At 43.5% G+C, this 23,185-nt stretch overlaps 2 protein-coding genes and 1 non-coding gene across 3 annotated transcripts in view; 2 read left to right on the top strand and 1 right to left on the bottom strand.

The window, feature by feature from the left end:
* Positions 1 to 9,339, top strand: part of CEP95 (centrosomal protein 95) — a 42,138-nt gene extending 32,799 nt beyond the window's left edge. The window contains exons 12-20 of the mRNA XM_059379993.1: positions 875 to 1,014; positions 1,669 to 1,755; positions 2,831 to 2,960; positions 3,787 to 3,956; positions 4,071 to 4,145; positions 5,743 to 5,895; positions 8,229 to 8,375; positions 8,663 to 8,734; positions 8,995 to 9,339. Of these exons, the coding sequence (XP_059235976.1) occupies positions 875 to 1,014; positions 1,669 to 1,755; positions 2,831 to 2,960; positions 3,787 to 3,956; positions 4,071 to 4,145; positions 5,743 to 5,895; positions 8,229 to 8,375; positions 8,663 to 8,734; positions 8,995 to 9,171 (1,151 nt within the window). The 3' untranslated portion in view covers positions 9,172 to 9,339. The remainder of the gene's footprint in view (positions 1 to 874; positions 1,015 to 1,668; positions 1,756 to 2,830; positions 2,961 to 3,786; positions 3,957 to 4,070; positions 4,146 to 5,742; positions 5,896 to 8,228; positions 8,376 to 8,662; positions 8,735 to 8,994) is intronic.
* Positions 5,104 to 5,237, top strand: LOC132004660 (U4 spliceosomal RNA). Its single transcript, XR_009400609.1, has one exon. It is a non-coding gene; the product is annotated as a U4 spliceosomal RNA (small nuclear RNA).
* Positions 9,340 to 14,385: 5,046 nt separating the features above from the next.
* Positions 14,386 to 23,185, bottom strand: part of SMURF2 (SMAD specific E3 ubiquitin protein ligase 2) — a 122,703-nt gene continuing 113,903 nt past the window's right edge. Inside the window, exons 16-19 of the mRNA XM_059380793.1 lie at positions 22,160 to 22,280; positions 19,557 to 19,758; positions 18,067 to 18,142; positions 14,386 to 17,759 (exon numbers count right to left, since the gene is read on the bottom strand). Coding sequence (XP_059236776.1) covers positions 17,660 to 17,759; positions 18,067 to 18,142; positions 19,557 to 19,758; positions 22,160 to 22,280 — 499 coding nt within the window. The 3' untranslated portion in view covers positions 14,386 to 17,659. The remainder of the gene's footprint in view (positions 17,760 to 18,066; positions 18,143 to 19,556; positions 19,759 to 22,159; positions 22,281 to 23,185) is intronic.

The raw sequence follows: 23,185 nt of genomic DNA, 5'->3' as shown, positions 1-23,185 counted from the left end.
CAGTGGAACATAAAACTGTTTATGAAGTGACTTGTTAGATCTCTTAGGCAGTATGGAATTAGGGGCAACTTAACTACATAAGGAAAAATTGGGACTACTTAGAAGATGCTGAATTATATTAACCTTTTCTTCTAAGCATGCTGCTTTATAAGGGTAAGATGTAGATGTACTTATATCCTACCTCCTCAGGACCTAGGTAGGTGTAAAAGGATAGCAGACACATGGCTTCAATGATTTAACATTTTCTTTCTCCAGCACCACTTCCTTCCACTTAATTCCACATGTTGCTCCATTTTCAACCCAAAGTTGAAAAGAACCTAAGTGCTTTTTTGAAACTGTATACCTTTGTGTATATTGGTCAGGCTAAACATTACAAATAAATACAAATTAGTTAGGGGCACCTGGGTGACTCAGTCATTAAGTGTCTGCCTTCGGCTCAGGTCATGATCCCAGGGTCTTGAGATTGAGCCCCACGGCTGGCTCAGCAGGGAGTCTGCTTCTCTCTCTGCCCCTACCCCTACTCATGTGCATGCTCTCAAAAATTTTTTTGAAGATTTTTTTATGTATTTATTTGACAGAGAGAGAGAGATCACAAGTAGGCAGAGCAGCAGGCAGAGAGAGGGGGGGGAAGCAGGCTCCCTGCTGAGCAGAGAGCCTAATGCGGGGCTCAATCCCAGGACCTGAGCCAAAGGCAGAGGCTTAACCCAATAAACCACTGAGGCGCCCCTCTTCTCAAAATTTTTTTAAAAAATACAAATTAGTTACAGGAAAGAGTACGCTTAGCACATTCACAGTCATTCTTTTTGGATTTGGTAATTTTACTATTTGATTGGCTCTATAGGAACTAATGGTACATGTCTCTTCCATGTTTTAGGACTTTCCACTCATAGAAAGCCACCCTACAGATCTCATTCGCTCTCTCCATCTCCAGTTAACAAAAATACACAGTTCCATATAGAGAGAAAACGTCCGCGAAAGCCAAAAGAAACAGATCTTCGCCAATTCCAAGCAAAGGTACATCCCATCTTTGACTATGATTGGATAGCAGGCAATACTGTTTACCTTCAACCAAATACTACAAATACTGTCCTGCTGATTAAAGGCTTCAGATGCATTTAATATTCTCGAACTGAGTGGATGGTAGGAGATTATGGGACATAGCTTTTATGTCCCCCGTCCCACCTTTATGGAACATAAGATTTATACTTGTGATACTCTAAGACAGGAATGGGAGGAGGTGGTTAAGATTCAATATGGAGAATGTATGATTACCAAGGAAGGCTTTCTGCTGTGGAATAGGGATTTTGAAATGCAAATTAATTTAGAACATGTACATTTTTGCTATAGTATGTTTTATGATAGTGAAAAACTGAAATTAATTCAAATGTCTTATTTAACATGTAACTTCCATTCAAGGAACTATGAAAGTAATAAAACCAGAAAACAAAATATGCATTTTTGGGTTATGTCCCAATTACATGTCTGTTAAATATGTTTATGTTTATAATGTTTATAATATAATATTAAATATATTTAGGATAACAGGGACCCAAAAGGAACTTTAAAAAAAAAATGGAATGACAGAATCTTAGGTTAATTTTTTTCCCTTCATTTTCATTTTTATATGCTTTTATTAACTGTAATGTCATATGGCTTTCTCTGCTCTAGGCACTAACTGAAGCATTTGAAAGGGAACTAAGAAGAAACAAAGTTCAAGAGAATATTGGATCTCTAGGAATAAATGAGGAGGAAACAGTGGGTAAAAGTCTCTACTATAATAAATGCAACTTGATCAGATCAGTGGAAAGTACAGAGATCTTTCTTATTTTTTTTATTTGAAGAAAAAATTTTTTAAAGATTTTATTTGTCAGAGAGAACACACGCAAGCAGGGGGAGCGGCAGAGGGAGAGGGAAAAGCAGACTCCCCGCCTAGCAAGGAGCCCCATGTGGGACTCGATCTCACAACCCTGGGATCATGACCCAAGCTGAAGCAGATGCTTGGTACCAAAAGATTCCAAACACTTTTCCTTCCTGCCCAAAACACCCATCAGTTTTTAAGAAGTTCTGTTCATCAGGGGTTTAAAAGATAGTTGGGGGACACCTGGGTGGCTCAGTTGGTTAAGACACTGCCTTCAGCTCAGGTCATGAGCATAGGGTCCTGGGATCAAATCCTGAATCAGGCTCCTTGCTCTGCAGGGAGCCTGCTTCTCTCTCCACCTCTGCCTGCCATTCTGCCTACTTGTGTGCACACGCACGCGCTCTCTCTCTCTCTCTCTGACAAATAAATAAATAAAATCTTTAAAAATAAAAGATAGTTGGGGCTGACAGGTTAAAGGGGAATGAGGAGATCCCACTTACTCTGTGCCTGAGTGGAAGAAGCACAAAGCAGACATGTCCATTGCCTTTTCAAAAGGATAGTTACAGAAACTAAGTGAAAACAGGAAAAATGCTTGTGCTGGAATGTTCATGAACAAAACAGGATATAAAATACAGTATGGTTATGATAAACATTATTTAAGAACCTTTTTAGTTTACATGGAAAAAGTTGTCAAAGAAGCCAGTACATCAAAACATTATTAGTGGTTGTATTTAGGGTGTGGGACTACGTGACTCTGAAACTCAAAAAGGATTCAGTGCTTTTTAAAATTCCAAAGGGTGCCAGAAGCCAAAAGATGCTTTTAACTCAGATAAACACTAACCAGATTTTAGAAATTGGAAGTAAGGTGTTCGGTTGGGGATTAGTTAGCTATTTTTTTCAATGTGTAATATTTAAGATAATGTATGAGAGAGTTATTACTTTTATTTGTATTGTTTTATGTCTGCTCCTAAGGAAAAAATATACAGAGAAGCTGCTCATAAAGGAACTCCAAAACGTAGTCAGCCCTGGAAGACTTACTCTAGAAAAACCACAACTCCAAGTCCAAGAAGTGGCTTGCCAAAGCCAAATAAAGCAGTTCCAAGTAAGACCCACAAAATTGTACTTTATGGAAAACTGGCATTCTTTGAAAGTGCTACATTCCAAGGACACAGCACTGAAAACTTAACATCCACCAGTTAGCTGGAGAAAGTTCCTCTTTTATCACTGCCATATGCTAGATTTCTATAAAGAGAAAGATAAAACTTGTAAATAAGGCATTTATTTAAAAGGTTATTTAATAACCTTCGGAGGCCCAAATATTGGTACTGGAGGCACAAATGGGCAGGACTACCTGCTGCTCCGGCTGCAGCTTCACTCTGTTCACTCACACTAGTTGCTTCTTTGTTTCTGGGAAGTTGGTAGAACCCAAGGGTTGCTCCAAAGCAAGCAGATGTCCCGTCCAGCCCTGTTATATTGACAGCTGGTGCTAGTGAGTGTTCGAGTCCTGTTACAAGGAAAATGAGGTCATGTGAAATGCCAGGGTTGCATTTCCAACACTGCTGGCCGCCTAACGACATCCCGCCAGACAGAGACTTTGCCTCCCAGTAGGGCTGAGGAGTGTTCGGCCACACACAGAGCGTCCACCCCAGTCGCTGAGTCAGCTGAGCAGTGAGGATGGACTTCACCAGAACAGCATGTCATCAATCAGAATGTTGAGCTGATTCTCATCCTTACCGGTAGTTGGTGTACTCGGATCAAAGGAGTGCAGAAGTTAATGACATATGTTTAGATTTAGTCTCCAGGATCAGAACTGCATCGCTTATAAAGCTTTGCTCTACCAGGAAGGGAGAATGAGAGTGCTTATGAAAAGCTTATCAGCAAGTCTCTCAGATTAAAGGGTTTTGTGCTTGTTTTGTTTTACCTTGCAGTGAAAGTAAATGAACACAGTCTACTGCCCCTCATGCTGGAGCAATTTCCATTTCTCTATGTTTCTGGCCAAACACTAAGCAAAATGTGGAAACAGCAAATTACACAGGTTGAACAGCTCAAAAAAGATGCATATAGAGAAAACCGATCAAAGAAAAAACTTCAGGATGAAGTAAGTTAACTGTTAATTACAAGCTTAGGAATATAAACCAGAAAGGGGAAGAGCTTATCCTTCAGAATTTAGTGAGTGCGGCATTAACCTTCTTCCTTTCTGTCCCTCTTAAAGATAGAAGAAGCCTTAAAAAGGCATGAGCTCCTTACTGCACTTGTCAAGAAAGAATATGAACATAACAAGAGACTGGTATGTTAAGAGCAGGTTGAGCATTACAGTTTTGAGTTTGTAAGTTACATTAATTACTTGTATTTATACAGCTGGGTAATAGATCCACAGACATCTGTCTTTAACACTTGCCTATGGAAGCATTTGAGGCTGTAACCAAAACTGATGAGGGGCAAAGGTGCCAAATACTTTATACAGTTTCCTTTGGTTTTTATAGTAACATAATGGACATGTTTTCTCTGAGAATGCTAACTTGTATTTGGTCCCACTTACTCAGCAAGGGGCAAGGTTGAGATCTTAATTCAGGTCTGTCTCTGCCTCCACAGCAACTTCAAGGTACCAGGGGGGTTGTAAGCTAGTGTCGTTTGTCCTCTCTGACCTAAGCTCACAAGCAGAGAACTGAGCTAGTTTAACACCCTCCCTTCTGATTTGGATTGAGAATTATACAGAGCACAGAATCTTCTGTTGAGTATAATGGAGAGGACAGAGGTCAAAGACAGTATGTCATGGAATACTGTGCAGCCATCAAAAGAAATGAAATCTTGCCATTTGCGACAACATGGATGGAACTAGAGCGTATCATGCTTAGCGAAATAAGTCAAGCAGAGAAAGACAACTGTCATATGATCTCCCTGATATGAGGAAGTGGTGATGCAACATGGGGGCTTAAGTGGGTAGGAGAAGAATCCATGAAACAAGATGGGATTGGGAGGGAGACAAACCATAAGTGACTCTTAATCTCACAAAACAAACTGAGGGTTGCTGGGGGGTGGGGGGTTGGGAGAAGGGGGGTGGGGTTATGGACATTGGGGGGAGGGTATGTGCTTTGGTGAGTGCTGTGAAGTGTGTAAACCTGCCAATTCACAGACCTGTACCCCTGGGGATAAAAATATATGTTCATAAAAAATAAAAAATTTAAAAATCACACACACAAAAAAAGACAGTATGTCAGAAGAAGGGATTTTAAAACTCTTGGTTGAGCTTTGCGCAGTGGCAGTATCGTAGCCAATGAGGTTTATCCGAGGCGCGATTATTGCTAATTAAAACTCTTGGTTGAGATAAGCAGTGAGAAGTATACTACTAAACAATTTCAGACAAAGAAGGGGAAGCTCTCTGAGAATCTGCATGTGGTACTTCCGGGGAAAAGAAAACAAGCATCTGACTGGATACCTTGCTTTATGCACATGACCTCGTTTCATTTTCACTACTTTGTAAGATACTAATTTCCTTAGTTTTGACATAAATACTCTTGGTATAACTCAAACTTTGCTTGAAAGTCAGAATGGCTTTTTTCTACTCCTTTTAAGCTTGCATCTGGGTGTGGCTTTAGGTGACCCCCTAGGGGACACGGGGGATGAGATGTGCAGTTCCACCAAGATCACGTACAGCAATCATGGCTCACTGGGGCAGCCTTCTGGACTGGTGATGAACCTCCCAACGCCTGGAAGGCTTCTGGGGGTTGACATTTTGTCAGAGTCTATGCCCACGTATTAGGCCACTGGCCCCGCATGCTTGGCTCACTCCTTGAAGACTTCATGATGGGGAGTGGGGCAGCTAAGAATGCCAGAGTCTGTCTTCCTCTTGTCCTTACTCCTCTTTTTCACTTTCCCTTTCCCAGCAAGACTTCAAGGACCGCATTTATAGGCAGAAGTTGACACAGTCAAAAATAACAGAAAATCGGCAGCAGATTGTCCGTGCCCGAAAATACTATGATGATTACAGAGTTCAGTTGCGTGCAAAAATGATGCGAATGAGGACGCGGGAAGAAATGGTAAATACGGGTTTTTGTTTCTTGTTTTGAAGATCGATTGACTGATTTTAGAGAGGGTGAGGGAGTGAGCGATGGGGAGGGGCAGACTCCCTACTGAGCTCCGAGCCCGACGTGGGGCTCTATCTCATGACCCCGAGATCGCGACCTGAGCCAAAAATCAGAGGTCAGATGCTTAACCAACAGCCACCCAGGTGCCCTGTGAATATAGCTTTTTTGCAACCCTTTTTTGCAAAAGGGTGAATTTTATCTGTTAGCTTTCAGGACCACCTTCTTTGGGACTCCGGTCCGTTTGCATCCAAAACCCAAATGTAAGTCTTAAAGTGCCGGCTGTGAGAGTTTCAACTTGTCCATGCCTCATTTTGTTACCTGCATGGTACATTCCAGTCTGCTCCCAGTCTCCGGTGCCCTGATTCCCTCTAACCTGTGTCTTCCAGTGCAACTGCTTCTAGGGGTTTGAGAACGTGTTAGAAGGGACAGGGACTTAAGGTGTGACTAGATGACCTGGATTCCACATAAAACCGGGAAAGGAGTGTAGGACGAAGGCTCTGTGAAGTATTTCTCCACATTATTTGTTCTCCCACCCTAATCAGGCTGAAATGCTTAATCTTTTGGGATTCCAAACTGGCGGTAAATTGCATCTCTAGAGTAAAACATTAAGGTAATGACAGTTAACGGGCATACTACTGTCATCCTCAGTTCTAGAGGATACTGAGGCTTTGAGAGGTTACGTAACTGGACTAAGGTAACACCGCTGACTAATGACAGCATGGCTGTAAGGACAGTGGGCTATGTACCTCCTGGGAGTAATTGGTTTTCCTCCAGCCCCGTTTGAGGATAAGCACCTCACCTCGGTTGTGCACATGTGCAAATGCACCATTTGTTTCTTCTCTGGCTCGGGTTCTTCCCTTATAGATTGGCTGCTTGAGAATTGAAGAATTTGGGGGATACAGGAAAGGATGCTAAACACCACTGGTCATTAAGGAAGTACAAATAAAAACCACAATGGGAAAAAAAGGGTGTTGGCAATGATACGGAGAAGTTACAGCCTCTCACGCAAGGCTGGCAGAATGGCGCAGCCACTTTCTTTTTTTTTTTTTTAAAGATTTTATTTATTTATTTGACAGACAGAGATCACAAGTAGGCAGAGAAGCAGGCAGAGAGAGATGAGGAAGCAGGCTACCCGCTGAGCAGAGAGCCCGATGCGGGGCTCGATCCCATGACCCTGGGACCATGACCTGAGCCGAAGGCAGAGGCTTTAACCCACTGAGCCACCCAGGCGCCCCGTGCAGCCACTTTCGATCAGTCTCCCAGTTCGTCAGAAGATTAGCCTGGCTACCCTGTGACTCCGTAATTTCACTGCTAGGCGTACAACCACACAAATAGGTGTGGCTGTGTACAGTTACTGTACTGTGTACAGTAACCTACAGCAGCTTTATTTATAAAACGCAAAAAGAGGAAAAAACCTCCAAGGCCCATCAACTGATGGATAAACAAAATGTGAAAGTCCCATATCATAGTATTATGTGGCAATGAAAAGGATGAACCTTGAAAACATGGCAGGTGAAAGAAGCCAGATACAAAAGGCCACATATTTTGGGATTATAAGAAATAACCCAGATTAGGCAAATTTAGAGATATAGAAAGTAGTTTAGTGGTTGCAGGGGGTGCGTGAGTGGCCGCTGATGGGTATAGGGCTTCTTTCTGAAGGGATGGTGACGGCGGCACAATTCTGAATATACGAAAAGCTGCTGAATTCTACTCTTAAAAGTATGAATTTGGGGGACGCCTGGGTGGCTCAGTTGGTTAAGCAGCTGCCTTCGGCTCGGGTTATGATCCCAGCGTCCTGGGATCGAGTCCCACATCGGGCTCCTTGCTCAGCAGGGAGCCTGCTTCTCCCTCTGCTTCTGCCTGCCATTCTGTCTGCCTGTGCTCGCTCCCTCTCCCTCTCTCTCTGATAAATAAATAAAATCTTAAAAAAAAAAAAAGTGTGAATTTTGTGGTATGTGGCTTTTATCTCAGTAAAGCTGTTACTTAAAACTGTGAAATAGAGGGGCACCTGGGTGGCTCAGCCGTTAAACGTCTGCCTTCGGCTCAGGTCATGATCCCAGGGTCATGGGATTGAGCCCCACATCAGGCTCCCTGCTCTGCGGGAAGCCTCCTTCTCCCCCTCCCACTTGCCCTGCTTGTGTTCCCTCTGGCTGTCTTTCTGTCAAATAAATAACATTTTTTAAAAACAAAAAACTTTGTGAAATACAATCAGTACAGTTGGACAAAATGCTTCTAATTCCTCTATGAAAGTTCGGCATAACTTTATTTTTCTAACTAAACGACAGATATTTAAGAAATTGTTTGAAGAAGGTTTACAAATTCAAAAGCAAAGATTACGAGACCTAAGAAACTATGCCAGAGAAAAACGAGCTGAACAAAAGATACAGCACCAGAATGAACTAGACTCGATGGAGAACTACTATAAAGACCAGGTGAGCTCACTGTTGCTGGTTCACATTCTCACGTGCTTCATCCTGACCACCTTGTGTCAAAAATCAGCTTATTCTGTTTTATGAAAAACCTCCACAGAGTAACTCAGCCTGTCAGTACACTGGTCAGACGGACTATTCATGATAAGCTAGTACTTGGCCACAGTACAGACTCTCTCTGTTACCCTGTTTCTATTAAAATAAAGATTTTAAGTCTGAACATTATATATCACAATTATTAAATTTGGGCTACAGGATAAACATTCGGGTTTTTTTCCCTCTCTACACAGTTTTCATTGCTGGCAGAAGCCATATCACAAGAACGTCAGGAACTCAAAGCCAGAGAGAAATCCCAGGCCCAGGTAATAATTAACAGGATAGAAATCATTGATTTACATTTTTAAGAATTAGAAAACAACTGTATTACATCTGTGATCCCAAACATTTATTCTATGGTTAATCCTATAATCGTGTGTTAACTTGACCTGTTCAGTCTCTGTAAGAAGGACTGTGTGGTTATTAAAATTGCAGAAGCTTGAGGAGCTGGAAGGTAAAGGGGGAATAGAAACGGACGGGGGCCTGGGCAGATGTTACTAGCGGGATGACCCGAGTTCTCTTTTAGACCTTGTGTAAGGTGAAGAGGGAGCTGAGATCGAAGATGGAGAAGGAAATTCAGCAACTGCAGCGCATGATAACCCAGAACGACGAGGACTCTTTCTTCCGGGAATTAGAAGCTGAGCGCTTCAGAGCTCGGCTTCATCTGGCTTCTTTTCAGTACAGTAAGAATCCCTTCCTCTGAGGCCCGATTTTGTAAGTGCTTTCTGGAAGCCTTGACTAGGACAGAGCTAGAACGGAGTCAGTGAAGAGTCTAAACCAGGAGACTCATTTCTATATGCCTTACTTACATATTCACTCCAATACTTTTTATGACATAATTTTTTTAAATAAAAATCATTTTCTCCAAGTATACCACTTTGAATGTATGACGTAGGAGCGGGGAGAAGGCACACATTCACTGGGCAGAGTCGCACTAGAGTAACAAGCCTTGCTTGAGCAGCCAGCTCCTGAAGCCTGTTGCTGTAGTTTAGTAAAAACTATAAAAATCTCTAAGTCAGAGAAGCGCTAGGTGTGGGCTTGTCATCAGAGGCGGGAGCTGGGGTTAAATCTCGAAGACCCTGTGTGAATGGGTGGAGAGGTTTCACGTGGCGGCGGGAGGATGAGCATTCGTGTGTCTGGCTCCTGTTGGCCGAGGCCTGCGTGCCAGAGGCAAAGGGCGGCAGGCCGGCCGGCACAGGCCTCCAGCAGCACTAGCGCCGGCCGGTGGAAAGGAGGCGCGGCGGACTGGACGGGAACAGTACACCGGCCCTGTTTCTGCTCTGAAGGAGTGAGCGGGAGAAACGCCCAAACCCAGCGGGGTGTGGCACCTTCCATGGAAAGGGAGACTTCAGCTTCAGTGAAGGCCAAGAGCCGCTGAGGATATGGGGGCTTTGCTGCTCAAAGCCAGAGAGTGCACAGGGCCCCGGGGAAGGACTGGAGGGGAGACGAGAGGCTCCCGTTAGGGCATGAGGACAGTCGCACGGTGATGGGCATACGCACGGGCTTCATCTCCCATTTCAAGCCGTTCAGACTACATGACCCGGCTAATTTGATTGCTATGACCAATTATTCTTGTCTTTAAAAAACATTAAACCCAAACTGCCCTTAAAACTTTGCCCTCTGGGGGCACCTGGGTGGCTCAGCGGGTTAAAGCCTCTGCCTTCGGCTCAGGTCATGATCCCAGGGTCCTGGGATGGAGCCTCGATTCAGACTCTCTGCTCAGCGGGAGCCTGCTGCTTCCCCTCTCTCTCTTTCTGCCTGCCTCTCTGCCTACTGTGCTGTCAAATAAATAAATAAAAATCTTTAAAAACCAAAAACTTTGCCCTTTGGAGAAGAGAGAGGGAGGCAAACTATAAGAGACTCTTAAGGATAGAAAACGGATGGTTGCTGGAGGGGAGGTGGGTGGGGGATGGGCTACAAATGGGTGGAGGGTGCTGAGGAGGGCACCTGTCACCCATGATGAGTCCTGGGGGGTTATGTGTGAGGAATCGCTAAATTCTACTGAAATGATTCTATCACTATATGTTAACTAGAATATAAATAAAAACGTGGAAGAAAAATAAGTTTAAAGTAAAATAAAACGTTGCCCTCTGAAGAACAAAGCTGTAAGCATCATGCTCCCTGATTTCCAACTGTACGACAGAGCTGTAATAAAACAGTATGGTATCGGCACAGAAGCACACACAGTTCAGCGGAACAGAATAGAGCCCAGAAATAAACCTACACATACAAGGTCGATTAATTTACAAGCGAGCCAAGAACATACCACAGGGAAAGGAGAGTCTCTTCAACAAATGGTGTTGGGAGAACAGGACGGCCACATGCGAAAGATGATACTGAACCACTATCTTATACACAAAAATTAACTTCGAAGGATTAAAAACTTCAAAGCTTCTAGAGGAAAACATAGGTGGTAAGTTCCTTGACATTGGTCTTACTGATGATTTTTTTTGATTTGATACTAAAAGTAAAAATAACAAGTGGGAGGGTCTCCACTGAACTAAACACTTCTGTATGACAAAGGAAACCATCAATGAAATGAAAAGGTAACCTATGGAATAGGGATAAAATCTCAGCAAATGAGATACTAACAAGGGGTCAATAGACAAGATATATTAAGAATTCATACACCTTGGAACACCTTTGTGGCTCAATCGGTTAAGCGTCCGACTCTTGATTTTAGCTCAGGTCATCATCTCAGGGTTGTGAGATCGAGCCCGAGTCCGGCTCTGTGCTGGCATGGAGCCTGCTTAAGACTCTCTCCGTCCTTCCCTCGGTCCCTCTCCCCACCTCATAAATAAATAAGATACAACTCAATAGCAAAACAAAACAAAAAAACCCCACAAAACCTATCCAATTAAATGGGCAGAGGATGTTGTCAGTACCTGAATAGACATTTTTCCAAAGACGACACACAAACGGCCAACAGGTGCATGAAAAGGTTCTCAGCATCAGTAATCAACAGGGAAATACGAATCAAAACCACCTCACACCTGTTAAAATGGCTAATATCAAAAAAAGGTGTTGGGAGGAGGTAGATGGAAGGGAACCTTTTGTGCATTGTTTGTGGGAATGAAGCTGGGGCGGTCACACTGGAAAACAATATGGAGGTTCTTCAAAAAATTAAAAGTAGACGGGGCACCTGGGTGGCTCAGTCAAGTGTCTGACTTGGTTTCGGCTCAGGTATGACCTCAGGGTCCAGGGATCGAGAACCAAGTGGGACTCCATGCTCACTGGGTAGTCTGCTTGAGGATCTTTCTCTCTGTCCCTCTGTCCCTCCCCAGCTCACTCTCTAAAGTCTTAAAAAAAAAAAAAACTCTTTAAAAATATTCTTAAGAAAAGAATTACTATATGTCTAAGCAATTCCACTTCTGAAAACACTAACTGGAAAAGATACACGTACCCCCATGTTCACTGCAGCATTATTTACAACAGCCAAGATAAGACGTCAGTGTCCAAAGAAAGCATATACAATGCAGTATTATTCAGCCATTCAACAACAACAAAATACCATGAGGGTGTTGTGCTAAGAGAAGTATGGCAGAGAAAGACAAATACCATTATCTCACATGTGGAATCTAAGAATGGAGCTCACAGATAGAGAAAAAAGATAGGCAGTTGTGAAATGGGCGGAAGGGGTCAACAGGTACAAACTCCGAGTTCGAGAGAAGCCACAGGACTGTAATGTACAGCTTGGCGTCTACAGTTCATACTGCCTTGCATATCTGAGAGCTGCTAATAGAGTAGATCTTAAAAGTTCTCATCACAAGAAAAATATTTTATAACTGTATATGGTGATGGAGGTTACACTAGACCTTATTGTGGTGATCAGCCTGCAACATCTACGCATACCAAATCATTAACTTGTACAACTGCAAGGGATTATGTCAGCTATACCTCAATTTAAAAAAAAAAACTTTGCCCTTTGGTCTCGATGGTTCTCTCCCTCCTTGCCATGCCAGCATCATGTCTGGGAGAAGTGAGTGGTCTGAAGGGTTGAGTCTGATGTGCGTTTCCATCTTCTCCTGTACTAAAAGTCAGAATATTATAAGGGGAAATATCCTGGAAGGGTCCCTCACCCACCCGATGAACTGCTACAGCTGCCTCCCACTTTCTTCACTTACAAAACCCTTCAAGGGAGACAGAAGTGGGGTTTACAACTCATAGACCAATTGTTAACCTAGATAAGTCACAGCCCAAATATCCACAGAAGTAGGCTAATCAGCGAGAGTTGAGTGCTTCGGATCCTTACCCTCACCACCAGAAAATCATCACCTTGGAAATGCAGCCACTGTATAATGAACACAAGCACGAGGAAGAAGCCATATCCCTAGCAACTATCCCCACCCCTAGTACAGAGCCTGACACACAGTAGGAGCACAGCAGGTATCTGCTGAATGAACAAAAGTCATAGGGTAAAGACCTAATAAGACGGAACTTTTAAATTAAATCTGGCTTGTCGGGGGGCGCCTGGGTGGCTCAGTGGGTTAAGCCGCTGCCTTCGGCTCAGGTCATGATCTCAGGGGCCTGGGATCGAGTCCCGCATGGGGGCTCTCTGCTCAGCAGGGAGCCTGCTTCCCTTCCTCTCTCTCTACCTGCCTCTCTGCTTACTTGTGATCTCTCTCTGTCAAATGAATAAATAAAATCTTTTTTTAAAAAGTTACTAAAAAAAAAATAAAAATAAAGATTTAAACTTGGGGCACCTGGCAGGCTCAGAAGAGCATGTGACTCTCAATCTCAGAATTTTAAGTTCAAGCCCGATGCTGGGTGTACAGATTACTTAAAAACAAAAAACCTCTGGGTGCCTGGGTGGCACAGTCGGTTAAGCATCTGGCTCTTGTGTGATCTCAGGATCATGAGATCAAGGCTCCACTGGGCTCCACACTCAGCCTGGAGTCTGCTCGGGATTCTTCACTCCTATCCCTCTGCCCCCTCCCTTCCATGCTCGCCTCTCACTCTAATCTGTTTAAAAAAAAAAAAAAAAAACTTAAAAAACTTAAAATCTGGCTTGTCGGGTTTGCTGAGTGTTAATGTAGGAATGTAAGCCTTTTTCCTGTATAATTCTCTCCATACTGTTAACAAGTCTCCTGCTCTGTTGTGTTATCCTAACTGTAAGGTCTGGGACACACAGTACAAAGGAGCGCGGCAGGTACCAAGTTAATCTACATTAGAACAAAGAGCCAGACCTTTCAGGCAGCCACACAGCAGAAAAATAACATATCAAATCAAAACTTCGGGTAATTCATCAATTATAAAAGTACTAAAATCCATAATGTACTAACACTACAAATTTTAGTAAACACAGCAACGTGAGACCAAGCAAAAAATGTTTCAAAAGGCTCTAAAAAACATTCCCTGGCTTCACTCCGCTGCTCCCTCCTCCCTGCGGTCCCCGACATTCTGCGCGGCCTGTGCCGCGGGACAGACTGACACGGGCTGTGCTCTGGATGAAGCAACATCACAGCCAGTCCTTTTTCTACCTGTATTTAGCTGCACTTTTGTCCACCATCACTTACAGAGCTGTGAATCCTGGACCCTGAAGTCTTGGTTTCTTGGAAAAATCTAACGGGGTTCTCCTTCTGAGGATTTTATGGCTCGACAGCAGGTAGCAGAGGAGGGACCCCCCCACTGCTCGGGTCACCGGAGCAGCCCCCCGCCATCCCGCCCCACAGGCCTCCCAGCAGCCACCAGCAGCCACCAGCAGCCAACCAACCTGCTCTGCTGGGGGCCGGGGGACTCCTGGAGCGCTCCGGGGCTCTGCAGTGGGATGAAGACGACCCCTGGCAGGCGCGGGAATCTTCGGAAACTTCTCGCCTGATGGCTCACCTGCCGTCACTCTCAATAAAGCCAGTCGTGACGTTTTCTCAAAACAATTAATTCATTAGAAACTCAATATTCTTTAAAAACTTTGATGCTGTGACAGTGCAAACAGCATTCATTTTATTGCTCAACTGCGGCATGGGCACATACATAGTTAATTTTTAAAAACCATTTATACAGATGTTATTGATAAAGCTCATGTAACAACTGAGTGAAAATACAAAGAATATCAAAGCTAAAACACTCTGTAATAAATACAAATACAATGAAAATGATAAAACTTTGTTTTTAAAGTCAGTTTGGGAGAAAGAAGAATATTACATGAAGTGAACTAATTACATCTAGAAAGAAAACAACTCAGCATTTGGTACAATCATCACCCGAACGGGAGACGGTCAGGCCCCACGCGGCGCCCGCCCGCCCCGCGCTGCCCCTTCAACGCTGACGCGGGGGGCGCGGCGCTGGCAAACCACCGAGGACTGGAATTGTCTCTGACTCCCAACAGTGCCACCAGCTCGACGCCTGGAGGTTCAAAGCGGACTTAGTGTTGAGAAACAAAGCAAATTACATTGTACTGAAGGAATTTTTGTGCTCTGAACCGTAAATGCTAACAATTGGGAAAAAAAAAAAAGTAAAAATAAAGCCCATTCAGGGCAACAAACTATGTGCAAAACAAAATGTACACTATACACAGCACTGTTTAAAAACTCTTTACACCCAGAAATTAGACCCTCCGGAACAGAACTCACCTCCGTACTGCATGTGAGCGCTACAAATAACCACTGTTCGTAACTAAGCATTCGGGATGGCGAGGCGCTGTATGGCAACGTGACATCACGTGTCTGATAACGCGACTAGAGGGAGGGATGAGAACGAAGCCGGCTAAGGGGGACGAGTGGAAATAAATATTCACATTACACGTGAGGTGCGAGTTCCAGATTCAACGACACGGTGGGGGTTTTGCTTGCTTCTTAGCACCTGTTTGGAAGTCATCAGGGAACATAATTTTGAAAATGAAATCTAAATCATGTCTTTCTAGATCATGTTGGTGATACCACAGACTGTTAGGGTAGATTTCTTTTAAAGCTCTATTAAGTCATCATTATAAAGTTAAAAAGGCACTCAAAAGCGATGGTGTTAGCCTGCTTTACTATACGTTAGGATAGTAGCATTTACTACTGCAGCCGTCAGTTAGGACTTCGCTAAAGTGTTCATCATGTCCTTACTTTTTGGAAGATTCTAGGAGTAGGCACGATTACATTGCACTAGTGCTTTAAATGATATAAAAGAGATGGATCTGCAACCAGTAAGGTACTACCGTGAAAGCTGATACCAAATAGTTTAGAAACCTCTTCTGTACATTTCAGGATGTTCTTAGGAACTGCTAAGAATGCAGCAGGAGAACACAAAGTGTCTGCGAAGGAAAGGGTCAGCAGAAGCACGTTACCACTGCACGGCAGGACTAGGACCAGCTTGCAAGCAGCAGTCCAATGGGGCTGAATGGAATAAATTCAAACATTTAGAAAATTACACAAGTAGTTCTCGACTTTTTTTTTTTTTTTTTTTTAAACAGCAAAATCTCCACCACTTCTATATCCCCTCCCCCAACCTCCCACGCCGTGACAGCTTACTTGGAACCCAGAAGAGAGAAACTGGGAGCTGCTCCGGTAAAGGGGGTGGGGGGCGGCAGTTGGAGGCTGCTGTTCAAATACCGACCGGGCCTTTCCAATCCCTCTCTGTCCCTCCTCTCTTAGACCATTACTTCTGAGGCATCTCTGAGGAACACCTTGGCTCATGAACACAGACTGAAAACCAATCCACCAAACAAAAGGACACCAAGGGCCCATTTACTTGATAATTAAGCTGCAAAATTTCAACAGAGCTAGATCATCCAAACTTCCCCTTCCTGATTCTCATCAGTGTAAGTGGGGGGGGGGGGGGAGATATATATAGATATATAGATATAGATATATCTAGATGCAGATTTCTGATAGTTTAATTTCAAAATCCATCCATGAGTTCACAGAGTTTTTCGATCCCTTACTCCAGAATTTCGGTTGCCTTCTGGACTATGCAACATGCCACACACCTTGAAAACCAAATCTGGATATTCCAAAATCAGATGCTGATCAGCACCAAGGGAACTGAGCTGCCCATACCTCCAAAATGAATTCTTCACTTCTGAAGTAATTTATACCAGAGATTCAGAATCACGATTTCTTCAGTAATCCTACCCCGCGCCCTCCTCCTCCCAACCCCCACCTTCATTTTATTAGGTAAAAGCAGGATTTTCTAAACTGGCTGAATAAAATGTTTCCTTTGTCATAATTTTAGCTCCTGAGCAGCTTAACAAAGGTTCTGGATGGTTTTACTTGATAGAAACTTAGACCGTAATTAAAACATAAATTAGGTACACTTGTCATAGGAGACTTTGGTTTACAGAAATAGTCTATATATTAAAGATAAGCTGACCCAGCAGAAGAATGAAAACCCCATCCCATCTACACTATCCGAGGAGCTATAAAAATGCAGTATTTCCATTTAAGATGAAAAGTAAATCCAAAATACCTGATCATATTCATTCAAGATAAAAAATTGGGATTTTTTTTTAAAGTTTCTTAAAAACAAGGAGCCCCTGAATGCATCTTACTGTATCCAATAAGCTAGTTTAGACTAAATGGTTGCATTAGGAATCTGACAACCAAAACAATGTGGCTGTATTCCAGAAAAAGTTAGTACTTGAAAAATATATAAAAGATTCACTCAAGCTAGGTTGAAACATATAATGCTTTTAAAATATAATGCTTTGCTATAGAAAAATGTAATTAAATGTGTAAATGGCTTAATTTTTTTTAAAGATAATGATTCCTTTAGCCAATTGTTTACAAAGGTAGAATAATTCAAAATAATTTTATTTATTTTTTTTACAAAGAGCAAGTACAGGAGCTATTCAAAATCATGTATTCAATCAAAATGAAATGTGATGTGTGTACCGACTGCTGAAGTTGTCTTGATGTTTGAGAGACTTGAAATCTGTGGAGCGATTTGAATAGATTACCTTTTATAAAAATAGTAGTAGTCTTTAAGTGTAGAATACTGCCTAACTCTGGAAATGTAGGAAAAGTCAGCATTCTTTAGGTTCAAGATATTAATTTTAAATAGCAGCTGAGTGTGGCCTTATGGCAAAGCATAAAGACCTTTTTTTTTTTTTCCTTGAAAAGGAATTTCAAAATTGTCCTTTCCCCTCACAGTGTCCTAAAAAAATTTTAAGGGGGGGCGGGGTCCTGTATTTCCGCATTCTGCGAAATGTCACTGAAAGGAGGCTTGCGGTCGGGGTATAAATAGAGTCCTGGGGAGATCCTTGAAGTCTGTCATTCCACAGCAAACCCACATGTTTCTTCGATGGCTGTTAGCAGCTTTTCATATAACTTTTCATAGCTCTCATAGGGCGGAATGTCTATTCGATTGAAGCTGTAGAGAAGCAAATCAGATGGACACAGTTCGTTGAGAGAAAGTCACCAGGCCTAGCCTAGCAAGCACAGTATTGTATGAATTCAGGCACATTGCTTCTCACAACACACAGAAAATTAAAAGCTGTATTTCTCTAAAGCTGAGGCTGCCACTTTCAGGCTTTCCTACCAATTTCTGAATAATCTTAAATCACTCAAAAGTTGCTTATTCCTTTTAGAGGTCCTTTCAGTACTAAGAACAGCAAATTAGTTTAAAACTAACATCCAGGGACCTGGAATGAGGGGGGAGGCCCCCCAAAACAACTCACCAAGTGTGGGCTTTGGGCAGGTTGTTGGTGCAGGCATCGATCTGGTGAATGGTGAAGAGTCGCGGGCCCGCAGCACCTGCCGAGGAAGTCAGTGTGGGTCACGTGACTGTGTTAGTCTCTGAAATCTCAGAATAAATCTGGTATGCAAACCGCGGGGCCTAAGGATGGGAATACTGCTGACTTCACTACAAGCTGCCAAGGGCAGAAGGAAAAGAATCTGCGTTTTGAAAACTGGAATTGACCTTGGATAATACTGGATTCCTTAATACGCTAGCATTTCAATTTGAGCAAAATTCCAGGATTGAAATCCTTTGCCAACTTCTATCTTCTACCCCCCCCAAAAAAGTGCCAAAAGTATGAGAAGTAAATGGACAAATCCAAGATCAAATATATACACACATTCAAAAAGATAACCACCTAAATGCAAATTTAGGTTTCATGCCTCAAAATTGGCTGACAGCAAAAGATTAGCCGTTTCAATGGAATAAATCTCAGCAACCACAAGATGCTCTGTCCAAGTGTGTGCATCTGGGGAGTCTGGTGAGGGCCCCAAATAGGGACTGTAAGCACTGCGCAAAATACGCGCTCCCGGGGACGCCCCCCTGTCGCGGCAGCGGCTCCAAGCGGGAAGAGCTTCAGTGGGAAAGAAAGCAACTGCCACCCAGGGAATGCCACAGTCCTTAGTGGTGACACCAACCCATCCCCCAACTGGACAGTGATGCCACAGAAACAAGTCGTGAAAATGGAAGACGTTTGTTAGCAAATGGTCTGATGCTGCGCAGTAAGGAACGAGCTCGGACAGGACCAAGAAACGGCTTCCACAAACTCATGCTGCCTCTTTCTATTAAAAGAGTAAAAAAGGGGGCGCCTGGGTGACTCAGTGGGTTAAGGCCTCTGCCTTCAGCTCGGGTCATGATCCCAGGGTCCTGGGATCGAGCCCCGCATCAGGCTCTCTGCTGAGTGGGGAGCCTGCTTCCACCTCTCTGTGCACCTCTCTGCCCGCTTGTGATCTCTGTCAAATAAATAAATAAAATCTTAAAAAAAAAAAGAATAAAAAAGTCGAGTGAGGAGGTGTCCTGAGTGGGTGCAGTCGGGCCGGCTGTGACGGGAAGGTGGAAGCTGTGCTTCCCCGGCAGAAGGCGCGCCCCAGGCTAAAAGCAAGGGGACCAGAAAAGGCAGAGCGGCGCACCCACGGCCTCCCGCGTGCCACACTCCCCATGAGCCCAGGATCCCAGTGATCACTGTGGTCGCAGTGACCTGAACCCCAGTGGAAAAGGCGCTCGGGAGGGGAACAAAGGAAAGGAAGGAGACGAAGGTATCAAATTACGGAGCTACCCACAGAAGCAGAATGCGGAGTTACCCACAGAAGCAGAATGCAGAGCTACCCACAGAAGCAGAATGCGGAGTTACCCACAGAAACAGAATGAAGCCCAACCAGATACTGACGTGCCCCCCCACCTCCCCCCCAGAGGCCGGACCCCGTGCTCTACCTTGTAAAGCTTTGAAGCCCTGCAGAGGCACTCGAGATGAGCCTGTCACAAACTGAAGTAACCGTGCTCTTCGCTCTTCATCAAAAAACTCCACAGCCTTCCAGAACCACTTGACGACATTGCTGTCTGGTGTGCAGTGTTTTAACCGGGTGTTTACCTTCCAGTCATTAACGTCTATCTTTCCAAGTCCACAAATAATGAGCTGTTAAAATATCGCACAAATAATGAGCCAATGGAAATCCCCGTTAAGCCAAAAACCCCTCAAACGGAGCTTTAGATTTGTAGTGTTGGCTCTCTTATGATGGTTCTTAATCAAAGATCTAGAAAGCTTTTTCAAAACACACAAACTATCAGGTCCTGTGTTCAGAGATTCTGATTCTGTGAGTCTGGGCTGAGAGCGGGGGTTCATATTTCAAAGGCTCCCTGGACCTGCATACCGCAGGCTCCCTACCTACCCACCAGGGGTCTGAGACCCCCCACTGTGGTGAACGTGAGCTTCAGAGGGAAAAGGAAGTTCCATGTTTTCATAGGAGAATGCTGAATCTTGTTGAATGGACGGCAAACAGAGTAAATACAGCCTGTATGTGCCTTCCGTAATACCTGCGTCATGCTGGGTTTCAACACTTCCTAGCTTTGGGATTTGGGCAACTCGGTCCACCCTGAGCAGCCAGCAGTCTCCCCTGCTGTGATACCTCAGTAACATCTACCTCACTCCGTCCTGTGCGAGCCCCATGCCGCTCACGACTCAAGAAATGAGTGCGGAACAAGCAAGAGCAATCTGTTTGATGATCTTTAAGTTCTAGCAAAGCACGAAATACAGGACAGCGTGCTCGGCTGGACACCCGGCCGCACAGCCTGCACAGATGAGCCCCCATCAAAATCACTCGGATACTATTACTGCATCTCCTTGGGCTCCAAGACTGACTTGTCTCAATGAAGTGTTTCCAACAGTGCATTATAACCGTGTGTAGTGTACAGACAGTGCAGCCTACAAATCCCACGTTTGATAATGAGCTCTATTAATCCCACAGAACTCTAAAATAAATTATGCCTTTTTTCATCAAAAGTTCAATTTCATTACCAATAGAAACTATGTAAAATAAACCCTAACCCTACTGAATAAAATCTCCCCCAAAGCTTCAACAGGTTCTGGAGAGATTACTAAATCACAGCCACACTGAACAGGGAAGTGGTTATCCAAATAGGATCACAGAAGTATTATTAACACAAAAGATATCTCCGCAATTCTTTTCGTCAGAGGAGTGGTAATCCCAGGGCCAAATTCCTCACTCATTTTATGAACAGAGGAACACACACTGTCTTTCAGCGTTACTGCCATTCCTCCTGTGTATTCTTCCGTCTCCTGACCACTTCCTCCGGCCACTGCCCTACTGAACAGTTGAATCACAAAAGGAATGGGGGATGGTACCGAGTGGAAGCAGTCTGTTTAGATTCACGAACAGGTCTGTTAACAGATTTAGTTAGGAAGGACACTGCAGGGGCATCTGGCTGGCTCAGGTGAAGAGCGCACGACTCTCAGTCCTGGGGTTGTGAGTTCAAGCCCGACGCTGGGTGGAGAGACCACTTAAATAATTTTTTTAAAAGATTTTATTTATTCATCTGAGAGAGCGAGCGAGTGAGCACAAGCAGGGTAATGGAAGGGGCAGTGGGAGAGGGAGAGGCAGACTCCCTCCCATGCCAGGAACCCGCTGCAGGACTCCATCCCAGGACCCCAAGATCATGACCTGAGCAGAAGGCAGACACTCAACTGACTGAGCCACCCAGATGCCCCAATAAATATTTTTTTTAAAAAAGAAAGGTAACTGATGTTAATGAATAAAATGTTTTACATTTATTTGTAGCTTTCAAATATTTATGCTATTCTTAGCCACTAATTAAATTTGGGGCCTCTAGTAGAATAAAACCTCATTGTTTTTTCAAAGTAGCTCAATGGAAATTCGGATGTATTTATTTAAAGGTCTTAATTATAAACCCAGACTAAAGGTGCTTTAACAACCAGCTTTAAAGGAAAACAATAACAAAAAAAAATGGTTGACTATTTATTACTGGTTCTGTTAGTAATGAATATTTCCAAAGAGAGGAAAGATGTTTAGATACAGTTTATCCTAAGTGTTGTAATTATTTCTCTGTGATCTTGTCTATCGAATGCCTTCTTGCAAAGCTCAGTGGAAATCCAATTGAAGCTAGGCTTCTAATTCTAATAAATTTCAATAAGGTGGAAACAAGTAATAAAATTTAATTAAATCAATAACTACTTAATTAGGGAATAGAAAACAACATGTACACACAGAAGAATGTACACATAAGACATGAAATCTGTTGAAAAGCAGAAAGGGTGATATGGAAAAATAAGTAAAGAGCATTCACAATGTAAGAGAGACGGCTTACTTATAGAAATTCCAAAGCACAAAAGGCTTTTCCAAAGCAGGAAAGAGTTTTCCTGTGAATAAGAATTCTCGGAGCTCTGCACCATAAAACTTCAAAAGCACCAACAATGTGACTTTCCTCTAAAACGTAGTTAATAGAAAATTCCCAACCTTTCCTCAGGACACTAAATGATGTCACAACAGTAATACACTGACCTCTAGCTCCTTCTCATCAAATGTCTTCAGCAGATGCTGGGGAATTACTTCATTAAATCCCTTCTGCAGAGCCAGGAATTGAGCCTCAATGCCTCGTAAAAATCTCCAGTTCACATATAGCCTGTAAACATCGGGCAGGGGTTTCATATGATCAAATATATTCAGATTTGGTAAGTGCTGTGAATCTCTACTTCAGATCATTACACTTCCTGGCACCTATCATTAAGAACTAAGTCTACAGTCTGGGGCACCTGGGTGGCTCGGTGGGTTAAGGGTCTGACTCTTGGTTTCAGCTCAGGTCATGATCTCAGGGTCATGAGACGAAGCCCCGAGTCAGGCTCTGCACTCAGGAGAGAGTCTGCTTGGGCTTCTTTTCCTCTTCCTCTCCTTCCTCCCCTGCCCATCTCCAACCACCCCCTGTTCTCCCTCTCAAATAAATAAAATCCTAAAAAAGAATTTAGTCCATAGTCTGAAAGAATCTCAGATCCTTAAGGGTGCTGGGCCCTGAGCTGTGAGATGGTTCACTGGAAATTAAAAAGTGGTGAGCTTCCACTAATAAAAGCAGTAAGAATGAAGCAACTCAGCAAATCAGAGGAACTCTCAGTAAACTGGAAGACAGCCGGGGATCCGGTGGGTCTGAAGCTAAAATCTAGATGAAACTTCTTTCTGAACTTCTAGCATGCATGCCAACAACCAGAAAAAAAGAGCCCATTCAGCCATAACAGACTACTTTTCTGATTTCACTTCAAAGTATAATAGTATAATATAATAATATAAAGAGGCTCTTCAAATCCAGAATGAGAACAGGAAAAGCCAATAGTAAACACCTTTTTATTAAATACTCATTGTTTCCTGGAGGCCTTAAAAAAAAACCTGGAGGGGGGCACCTAGGTGGCTCAGTGGGTTAAGCCTCTGCCTTTGGTTCAGGTCATGATCTCAGGGTCCTGGAATCGAGCCTCACATTGGGCTCTCTGCTCAGTGGGGAGCCTGCTTCCCACCTCCCTCTGCCTGACTCTCTGCCTACTG

The sequence above is a fragment of the Mustela nigripes genome, chromosome 16 (assembly GCF_022355385.1).
Source record: "Mustela nigripes isolate SB6536 chromosome 16, MUSNIG.SB6536, whole genome shotgun sequence".
Taxonomy (NCBI): Eukaryota; Metazoa; Chordata; class Mammalia; order Carnivora; family Mustelidae; genus Mustela; species Mustela nigripes.
Note: the sequence above shows the minus strand (reverse complement) of the source record. Positions and strands in the feature narration are given on the sequence as shown.